This window comes from Gracilinanus agilis, chromosome 3 (assembly GCF_016433145.1).
Source record: "Gracilinanus agilis isolate LMUSP501 chromosome 3, AgileGrace, whole genome shotgun sequence".
Taxonomy (NCBI): domain Eukaryota; kingdom Metazoa; phylum Chordata; class Mammalia; order Didelphimorphia; family Didelphidae; genus Gracilinanus; species Gracilinanus agilis.
In genome coordinates, this window is record NC_058132.1 from 512,262,128 (window position 1) to 512,273,956 (window position 11,829).

Sequence of the window (11,829 nt, forward strand, 5' to 3'; positions counted from 1 at the left end):
TGAGCCAAATCTTTAACTTTCATTTCATGTAGGTAAGAAGAATACAAGAAAGACAGGTCACTAAAGTCTTCTTTGATATACTTGAGTATTTTCACCTTCCTCTTTCTTTAATATGTGCATCATTCACCAGACAATTTCCACAGATTATGATTTGGATCCAGGTAATCTGAATTTGAATTTTCATTCTTTTTTCACTGAAATCTTACCAAGAACTTACTTATAACGCATTTAGGGCCCTTAAGTGACCTAAATGCCATGGCAATGCCTCCTTTCCTATGATCTAACATTTGGATAGGTGACTTGATCTCCAGGAAAGAATAAATCTTTGCCATCTCTTCTTTTCTGCGCTTCTTGACTCAGTTAATAGCAATGTGACTATGTTGCCTGTAGGTCCCATCTATACTTTAAAAGAACTCTGAGTAGTAGAGATCTAAAGACCTGGTCTTGAGAAAGGTAGTTCTAAACATGGATCACATCCTCTGTGAGAATGAAGCTGCACATCATTTTATTACTGTTCTTCATATTCCAAATGATAACAGGGAGAGAATTGCAGACTCTCACATTAATATTTGCTCTAATCCAGATGATTTGTCTACAATGACTTACATGAAAGAAGTGCGGCTTATGTGTGAAGGCTTAGAATGCAGCATTTATTCATCACCAGAGAGAATACAGAAAATAGAAATCATTTATGCTGAAGAGAATCCTTCTTTAGTTAGTCCTTAACCTTAAATTTCTATTATTAAAGAGCTTTACAAACAGGCTAGGCAGTCATATGTCTATAATACTTTCAATGTAGCCTTGCCAGAGACAGGTGCCAAAACTAGAATACAGAGGGAATTAATGTCCTGTTGTGGAAAGATAATCTATAGCAGATAGGACTGCTAATATTTTTTCTCACATGCTTTGACTACTTCTATATTTGTGACTTTAAGCAATTATTCATAAGGAAAACACATTTTCCTTCCTCTTTATGAAAATTACTCATAATTATTTTAAGATTCACCTTCTTTAGGTCTTTAAATAACCTAAATAATTAACAAAATAATCTGTTCTGTATAACTGAATGAATAATCCAGGATTAACAGCCTATCATGGTACTTAATATTGAGTAAATGTTCAGGTCTTCCCTAAAATTTTTATTACCATCATTTTTCTCCATTTTAAATCCCCTCAGCACTTTGGCATGTGTTTTATATAGTATAATGTCACATCCTTTATTATGTACTGCTCTGCAATTTCCTTCTATATACCTATGTGTAGATTTCAAGTCTCTTATCTATAAGCCTCTAAGGAGAGAAGATGCCCTTTCTGGTTTTTTGCTTTGTTTTGTTTTGTTTTGTTTTGCAACCTTCACTTTGCCTAGTAAAGGCAATTCTTTTAAATACGAGGCACATAGAATTCAATGGATGAATTAAAAATTGACTAAATATTAAGCCATTCATTAACCCAATTCAGAAACCTACCCAGTGTATGAAATGCATTTTCAATTCTTTATCATTTTATAACTTTTTCTTAATGGATAGCTGTAATTACTTACCAGCTGTTACTCAATAACTAAAGACATTATGGTTGACTAATCATAACAATATGACCATGAAAAATGCCCAGTTTTGCTTAATTCAGCATCTGTCATGAGCTACACAAGTTTAACATTCTAAATCTATAGAGTAGGCATCTGTCCGGTCTTGACATTTCCCCTTCCATTCTGATACTTTGAAAGAGTTTTTATTTTTAAAGGGATGCCCAGGATATTTGGCTTGGCTGTGTTTTTGCAAATATGGAATTGATTAATTATTTACCAGCTTGTCTCTGTGTCAGTTAGCTGTTCCCATTGTACACAGAAGTTATAATTGTATTGCTACACAATGCAAAGAGAATTTATTAGAAGAGAATTGATGCTTTCCCTCATCCTAATCTTGATATTTCCTCGAGTATATTGTACTTGCAGTTATGCTCCAATGTTATTTTTAAGTCATTTTATGTGTATATGTTATTTCTCCAATTGTATTCACCAATAATAATGTAGACACTTAAAGAAGGTGTTTAATAAATGACTTGGTTAATTGAATGTCAGCCATTTTGCACATTAAATCAAATAGTCACAGTATGAAGAAATAATTTAAGACTGATCAACAAGAAAGCCATCAGTTAAGGCTGCTAAACAACAAAAAAGTAAATCAGTAACATCATCTCTATTTAGAAAGGATAGCATTCATGGGCTGAGGTGCTGAGAAATTATCCACTACCTACGTTTTTCTGCATCTGCAAAAAAAAAGACTATTCTGTGTATTTTTTTAAAATCCTAAGTGTCTTAGAATTAATACTAAGTATCAGTTCCAAGAGAGAAGAGTGGTAAGGCTAGTCAAATGAGGTTAAGTGACTTGCCTAGCATCAAAGCTGAAGTCAAGTTTGCACCCAAGACCTCTGGATTTCTAGTCCTGGCTTTCCATCCACTAAACTACCAACTGTTCCTTTTTCTATGTATTTGTTAGCTTATTGCTATAGTAATAGAAACAATGGGGCCAGATTTTATGACATTTAATTTGTGAGGCTACTTATTTTCTGAAGAGTTCAAAGTAATGAGCTAGAGAATATAGTGTCGATCAAAGGAGATTATGCAACATTAGATCATTTTTCCCAGTCAACTGAAATCATTCTTTCATCTAATGACAAACTACTCTAGAAACAATAACTTTCTAGATAATTTGCTAATGACATTCCAGACAATGGAGTGAAAACAACAATGTGTAGGGATAATTTGATGAATCAATCAATAATTATTGTACATTTATTCAAAGTGAAGTACTATGTTGGGATGTTAATTCTGGATTCTTCATTCAGATTACATAGCGCAGATTATCTTGTTAATTATTCAATTAAATGATCAAACCAGACATTTGAAGGGTTGTTATTATTATTCAGTCATGTCCGACTCTGTGGACTACTGCACATCAATAAGTCCATACGGTTTTCTTGGCAGACGCTGGAGTGGTTTGCCATTTCCTTCTGCAGCGGATTAAGGCCAACAAAGGTTAAGTGACTTGCCTAGAGTCACACTGTTAGTAGGTGTCTGAGGCTACATTTGAACTCATGTGTTCCTGACTCAAGGCCCAGGGCTCTATCCACTCAGCTACCTCACTGTCTGTGGGAAAAGTTATTAATTGGTTCCAAATCTACTTCTTTTGTTCCTGTCTGCTCACAGTAAACTTGGTTTGGGGTTGATTATTTTTTCCTCCCTTGCTCTCTGTTCCTCTTAATTATTTCCAAAAGAATTTAATTTAATTTTTAATTCCTTTTCTCAAGCCAAAAAGGGAGAAAAAGAGGAGAGGAAGAAACTGTGTGGCTGGTGGGAGATAAAGCAAGGAGAGGAGGCACAGGTGACTCACAGATAACATTTTTGCCTCTGGCAATTTCATTTTGCAGTGGTGGGTGGGATACAGGAAACCAAGTAGGCAATGGAGAGCAAAGGGCCCAGGAGGAGGCAGGAATTACCTATCAGGTGGAGACCTCAATACAGTTAATTCTGTCACTGTTAATCAAACTACATCATACCCTAAGCAAGTTTGAGAGAATATTATAACTATACAGAAAACCCACAAATCTAAAATATATTTTTCAGCTTGAAATTCATCTCTACTTTGCCTGTCTTTCTCCTTTCCTTGATGCAACAGAATTATATTTGAAGTCAGATTCTTTCTCAGAGAATGGCACAGAATAGTTCATAAGGGGAAAAAATGAATTATAGAGCCCACTTCTGAATGTCACTGTACATTAAAATGACAAGTTGCTGACAATAAAATATCACCAGCAATCACAACATAACAATGATGTGCCAAAGATAATAACTAGCTTTAGCCTCAGAAAAAACAAAAACAAAATATGATGGTTATCAAATCAAAGAACTAAAAAGACCCTTGATTCTTCAGTGGTATGCTATAAAAATCTTAACACAGGTAAAACATCAGCAGCTTGGTTTCCTCTGGGGAAGATTTTTGTTTTTATTTAGCCTGAGTCAGCAAATAAGAAACAAAAATTCAAAGTTGGTACTGACCTAAATTTACATATATACATTCACTGTACAATAACAGGAGAGAAGAATGAATAAATTTGGTTAGGACAATGGCCTTAAAATCAATTCTGATGTATTTCTTTTTCAGAATTGTGGTATCTCCCCACCAAGAGGAGTGAATGAATTGTGGAAACATTCATATAAACAACTTGGCTTTCTACATTAGGTCAAAAACAAATGGATACTTCAACATGAAACCCAAACTAATATTTCTCCTTTCATTTTTTCCCAATGCTACATACTTACTCTGAAAAGTTATACATGGATAGTTTTATATTGCTAATAAAAAGAATGCTAGCCTCAGTAAAATCTATTGTCATTGAATGAGTAACAAACTGCTATTCTTTGTATACAGCTTTGTAGGATATTCATGTTCAAATGTTAAGCATCTTTAAGTGGAAGAGAATCCCACAAAGAATACTTTTCATAGAGTACTGACTTCTCTTTTGATTTAGGCTTCATAGGTGAATGAAAAGAAACTTGACAAAATAATTTCTAATTATCATGATCAAGGGAAGAGAGGATGTCTGCAAAGTTGGAAAAAGGAAAATGCATTTCTATTCCAAAGAAAGATGTATTTATGTATCCCAGGATACTTTTAGTACCTAGGTTGTTTTTTTTTCTATCTTCAACTATGAGCTGATAGCACAAATGAGGTTCAGTTACTGCTGAAAATCAATCATTTTTGAAGAATAACTAACTTATTTGTTCTACTTTTGGGGACTATCCTAGGTCTGAAAATAAGAAAGAGATTTAGAATTTATCTAATTCAACCCCTTTATTTTACACATGAATAAACTGAGGTCCAGAAAGCTTAACCTAGTTATTCAGTCATCCAGATAATATATATTATGGCTAAAATTTCAACCCAGGTGCTTTGTTCCAAAGCCAGTTTTCTTTTGAGTAGACTAGGTTCCTCTGTGAGTGAGTCAGTGAATGAATGAATGCTTACCATGTGTAAATCAAAAATATTTACCTTCAGGGAGTTTACTTTCTAAAGAGGGAAGCAACTCATGAGGAATATTTCAGTTACAAGTTATATGCAATGGCCCAGTGGTACCTAGAGGACAGTGACACGTTAGATGATGTCCTTTCCAAAGATAAAATCATATAAATTTCTAACACTGATTAATTTGACAGTGTTAGGACTTTCATGAAAAGTACTTCCCCCCATTTCAGTAAATGTGGTTTTTACCTCAAAGTGCTCTCTAGTACTCTAGTTCATATAGAGAAGTCACATATTTCTTTTTGAGGCATCTAAGTAGTGTAGTAGATAGAGCAACTGAACCTAGTTTCAGGAAAACCTAAGTTCAACTCCAACATCATAAATTTGCTATCTGTGTGACCCTGAGCTAGTAATTTAACTTCTTCTTGCCTCAGTTTTTTGTCTGGAAATAGATATAATAATAGGACTTACCTCCAGGTGTTGTTAAGGATAAAATAACATGATATTTGTAAAATTATTTTCAAACATTAAACTGATCTGTATATATACACATATATAGTGATTATTCTTCTCAATGTTTCTAAAATATAGTCTATTACTTTTGTTTTCCATATTACTGTTATATTGTAACTTCTCAACAACTTTCATCACCTCTATGATATTTTTGCATTGAATGAAAGGTAGGGAGTTATTGTTTTTGACTCCATTAGGAAATATTTTTCCATTTATGCATATAAACATAATTCTGTGGTTACATATTGACTGTTCAAGCAACCCTGGAGATTTTCCCATGTTGTCTTATGACTTTTATCATTCATAAACACCTGTCATGATTTGAGATTTTAAGCAACCTGGAAGCAACTTAAATCTTTACAATGATTGTGATCACATCAAGCTTTAATTAATTTGAATTAATTCCTTGATTATATGAAGTACTATACTATAGAGAGTTACAAAAACAAAAATCATTATTTGTGTTTACATGTTGGATAATTTTTGCAGAGCAAAATTTTATCAAAAGCATATATGCTACTCATTATATAAGTATGAAGATTTAGGACATAAACTCATACAACTATACATCACTGAAAATAAAAATAGAGAACTTCCTTACTTTGTCTAAAAATAGATTATGTCTATGGTCTAAGCATTTTTGTATATGCTTTTGTATATAAGTTATGGTCAACTTTTATCATTTTTTTCTCTTTCAGTCATAAGGTCATAGAATGAAAACTGAAAGGGGCCTTAAAGTTCATTGAGACTAACATCCTTGTTTTAGAAAGTCATAAAACTGGTAAAAATATAGTTGGGTTCAATCCTCATGTCTGTCTGATTCCCAGTTCCAATGTTCTATCTCTATATCACACTGTCATTTGTCCTCATACCCAGTATCTCAATAAGTCCTAACATTTGTTCATAAGTATCTACTATATTGGTCTCTTATTCTGTATTTACATTCATTGTAGTTAGGGAAACAAAATCAATACACAAGAAATAGTGTGTGTGGGGGGGGGGAATCTAAGTGTTAAACTCTGAAATACTGACTGAACATGTAAGAACCAGTTTTCAAAAAATTAGTAATTTCACTAGAATAATCTAAGAGGCAAATGAGCTGTTCAATGCCACCTCACCCAGGAGGAAAAAGAATGTAAAGGACTATATCAATTTCCTTTTTACATCTTGTTATTTTAAATTTTTACTTCAAGCTTTCTGAATAATGGATAATGATTGTGGCAGATTATTCAGGTTTGTGAAAAGAGAAACAAAAATTTAAACCAGGTAATATCCTTCTGAGACCTCTATAATACAAAGTTATAGGAATATTTTTATGATAGAAGCCAATGCAAATAAAATCATAGAATCAGAAATCAGGAGATGAAAAAATATTTAGTTCAAGTCAGGCAAATTTTTAAAAGCAAAAAATTGTGTGTGTTGAGGTTACAAGTAATAATGATGACGGTAGCCCAAGAGCTCTTCTCTCAGCCAAAGTCCAACTTGGACCAGTAGGGAAATCTGTTTCATTAGTGCTGGCTTCCTTCATGATAAGTCCAGCCCAAGGTCCTTCTTACTGCCCACAAAATGAATGACTCCCCTTCCAAGATATCATTCTCCATGGTACACACAAGCATCAGAAAACGGAGTAGTAGATACTTTGATACTATACTGACAAAAAAATGAAGGGATCTTTCTCAATGCCCTATGTTGTAGGGCAAGATGCCTTTAAACCTGAAGAAGTTTGAATGAATTCCTGTACTTCCATTACACCTACAATGGCTATTGTGAGTCATGAGGTTTTAAAGGAGATTTGGGGCAGTTTGAGATAAATTTGTCCTAGACCGATCGATCTGGTACATGTCTGTGAGACCTTTGGGCAAGAAGGGTAGAAAGATAACTTTGATAAAGGGTTCCAGGGAACTTCCTTACCAAGTGCTTTTATCTGCTTTGACTTTCCTATGGACTGCTTTTGCCTGGAGGTTATTAAATAAGATTTTATTAAAGAAATTATTTATCTGAACCACTGAGTAGTTTTCCATTTTCCTATAGTAGCTCAACAATGGAGCATCCATATTTAGTTAAACTGATATCTGTCTTGTCTTGTTTAAAGAGAAACACGTGGTCAAGACATATCACCAAAATCAAGGCTTTGCTGTTATTAAAGAATAGTTTCCAGCCACAATAAAGGGGGGAAAGAGTCATTTATCTCAACTGCACAACTACAGTGACTTCCCCTTTCCTGAGCAGTGTACAAATATTTTTCTCCATCTTTCTCAGTATTTTTTAAGCAACACCACCACACATCTTGCACACTATGTTGGGATTCCCGGGGAGCAGATGGTATTATTTTGACAGCTGTTTTGTTAGGTATCCTTCAACAAATGGGGTGGTTCTCCTTGGGGCCATTTGGTCTTATGTTGACAGTCAGTTCCCATGGGTATCCTCTCTTGGGGAGTGGGGTGAATTTTTTTCCACAATAGCTGCAGTCTCTCTGTCAATCATTCTCTTCAATGGATTAGATTGTACAATAGCAATTTATTGCTGACACTGGGACTAAGAGATGATAAGCATTTTGCCCAAGTTTATACTACTATTTAAGTGCATAGTTATTGAGTGGTATCATGATCCAGGGGATAGAGTACTTAACTTGGAGTAAAAAAACAAATAAGTTTAAATCCCTTTTCTGATACTTTCCAAACATGACTATATTCCCATAAAGTTATAATCTCATAAGCCTCCTTTTCTTCATGTATAAAATGGGCAAAATGATGCCTATAGTATCCCTTTTAGAGAATTATTGTAAGAATTATATGAAATAATTCAGGAAAAATGCTTTGTGAACCTTAAAGCACTAAACAATCAATGATTATTGTCAGCATGAACTCCTCGGTCAATGAAGAGCTAAAACTGATACTAACAACAGAAGAATAAACATATGAAGTTATACAAACTGTGGGAAAGCACATGAATTTTGATTTGTTGTTCAGTCATTTTTCAGGCATATTTGACTTTTTGTGACCCCATTTACAGTTTTTCTTGACAAAAATAATTGAATATTTTGCCATTTAAATGACTCATTTTTTCAGTTGAGGAAATGGAGTCAAATAGGGTTAAGGGACTTTCCAGGATCACATGGCTATTAAGTGCCTGAGGCCAGACTTAAACCCAAAAAGTGAATCTTCCTTTCACAGTGTCTAACACTCTATCCACAAAGCCATCTAGCCATTCAAAAATTAATTCTTTAATTTCCTTAAAATTTTGTAGAACTGAATTTGAAAATGGTACAGTGAAGGGGAACACAAACTAGCTTACATGGAAGACCTACAAATAAGGGAATTATTTGGGTGAAAATAAGACTATTAAGAGAACATTATGAGATACAAAAGAGAGAACTTTATGTTAAATTTTAAAAGTTTCTACACAAACAAAACAATGAACCTAAGATTAAAAGATAAATAATGAACTGGGGGAAAAATCTTTATATCAACTCTCTATGACAATGGCTTCATTTCTCAAATAGAGAGAGAACTGAGTCAAATCTACAAGAGGAAAAAATAATTTCCAGTTGACAAATAGTCAAAGAATATGAACAAGCAATTCTCAGAAAAAGAAATTTAAACTATCTTTAGTCATATGAAAAATGTTCCTAATCATTATTGATTAGAGAAATGCAAATTAAAACATTTCTAAAGTATCACCTCATATACATCAGACAAGTTAAAATGACAAAAAAGGAAAATAACAAATGCTGTAGAGGATATGGAAAAAATCAGGACCATAATGCACTCCTGGTGAAGATGTGAATGGATACAAACATTCTGGAGAACAATCTGGAACCATGCCAAAGGGCCATCAAACCAAGCATACCTTTTGATCCAGCACTACCACTACTAGGTCTGTATCCCAAAGAAGATTAAAGATAGGAGGAAAGAACCTACCTATTCAAAAATATTTATAGCAGTTCTTTTTGTGGTCTCAAAGAATTGGAAACTGAAGGGATGTCTATCAATTGGAGAATGGCTGAACAAGTTGTGGTATATGTTTGTAATGCAATACTATCGTGTCATAAAAAATGACAACCAAGACGATCAGAAAAAAATCTGGAAAGACATATAAAGTGATGCAAAGTAAAGTGAGCAGAACCAGGAGAATATTGCAATTAGTAACAACAATAATGTATGATTATCAACTATGAATGACTTAGCTATTATCAACAATGCAAGGATCCAAGACAACTCCAAGAGAAACATGACAAATAAAGGATATCCACCACCAAAGAAGAAACAAGTGAGGTCTGGATCCAAATTGAAACATAACATTCTTTACTTTAGTTCACCCATGATTTTTGTCTGGTGTAAGCAATATGTCCTTCTCTGACAACATGATGAAGATGGAAACACCAAAATATTTGTTATGTGATAATATATGTACAATCTATATCATATTATCTGCCTTCTTGGAGAGGGGTGGAGTGGCAGGGAGAGAGAACATAGAATTCAAAATGTCAGAAAATGAATATTAAGAAATTGTATTGACATATATTCTGGAAAAAATAGAGAGAGAGAGTGGTAGTGCAAAACATCTTTAGCCTAGAAATCAGAGACCTAGGTCCTAGTCTGTGTTCTGCAATGAATTACCTCCTTTATATCTCCATGCCTCAATTTTCTCATCTGCCAAATGAATGGATTTGATTAGATAAATAATAATGTCTCTTGTAGCATGAACATTCTAATTCCTTGAAATAATGCTTGTATTACAGGTGAGACAATTTTTACTATGTCATTTGGGGAAAATAAGCCTACCCTTGAGAATAAATGGAAACAATTAATAAATTAGTATATATTCAATACTATAACTGATACAAAGAATAATCATAGGGTCCTGTGCTTTATATGATTTGACTATCTTGTATGAATCTTGCTATTTCTGTCATATTGAAAGAAACATGCTTGTATATAGAAACTAATTTCCAAAAGGCTAGCTCTGCATCCTTCTCTTCTCACCTGTCATTGCTCAGTTAAAGCCATTTCAATAAATTATCTTATAGGATCTTGGATTTAGACCTGGACAGAATATTAAAGAACATCTATTCCAACCTTCTCATTTATAGATAATGAAACTGTGATGTTAAATGACTTGTCCAAACCCTAAGTCACCCAAATATATCACAGCCCCATGGATTAACTAAGGACACTGAACCTGAATAAAATGAACTTAGGAAAAGTAATTATTTTCACCAAATAATTTAGATAATTCAAGTAGTTTAATGAAAATGGAGGCCACTGAAATAAAATATTCAAAAATTATAATTAAAAATTTAAATGTGTAAGCTACACATGCATGCATATACACACATACACAAATTTATTTTTCTGTTAAATCTACCTTCTTTATCATTGTGGTGGATGATTGCATCCTGTATCATGTCAGCAAGGTTGAAATGAACTTTGTGATTCTTTCCATGTTTCAGCTTCTTCACAAATCCTTCCTGCTTCTGAAAGGCTTTCTCTCGTTCATAGTAAGCTTTTATTTGATCACAGCGCATCCGCTTTACCAGCCTCTGTCGCTGGCCTAATGGTAGGGACTCCAGCAAGCACTGGTCAATTTCCATTTCATGGGATCGAAAAACATTACATAGCTGGAAGCAACCTAATAGAAGGAAAAAACCCCACAAAATTAGGAAATGGTTTTCTATTGTTTGCCATGATAACCTTTATATAGCAAAGACACTAAATGTAATGTAGGTTCTTTTACTAGGTACTTGATAAATGTTCGAATGAATGAAAGTAACAATGTTTTGGCATGGTTCATTAAAACACATCTTAAAACAACTCTTTATGTAAGCCATCACTTCCATAAATCTTTCCTGTAATTCAGATCAATTAGAAATGTCAGTTTTTCTTGAAACTATAAAATTCACAAATTTCTCTATTTCTTGAAATTAATACAAATTGTAAAAATGAATAGGTACTAGCTAAATGAGGTAGTGGATATTCTACAAGAATATTATTTAATAAAATAATGTTGTTTACTTTTTAAACTCTTTAGGCACCCTTACCATCTTAGAATCAATACTTGAGTATCAGTTCCAAGGCAAAAAGAGTGGTAAGAAGTAGGCAATGGGGGCTGAGGGACTTTCCCAGGTTTGCACAGCCAGAAAGTGTCTGAGGATAGTTTTGAGTCCAAGACCTCCTGTCTCCAGGCTTTGTTCTTTACTCACTGAGCCACTTAGCAGCCTGGAGATCACTTACTTTTAAAGCAATAATTATTTTATATTAATAGCAATTTTCTGTGCTTTTTAAGTAACAAATGCACA

The 11,829-nt window shown here is 33.7% G+C and overlaps 1 protein-coding gene across 1 annotated transcript in view; it reads right to left on the reverse strand.

Annotated features, from left to right (window-relative positions):
• MYO16 (myosin XVI) overlaps positions 1-11,154 on the reverse strand; it is a 719,254-nt gene extending 708,100 nt beyond the window's left edge. The window contains exon 1 of the mRNA XM_044669338.1: positions 10,899-11,154. Within this exon, the coding sequence (XP_044525273.1) occupies positions 10,899-11,124 (226 nt within the window). The 5' untranslated portion in view covers positions 11,125-11,154. The remainder of the gene's footprint in view (positions 1-10,898) is intronic.
• Positions 11,155-11,829: the final 675 nt, after the last annotated feature.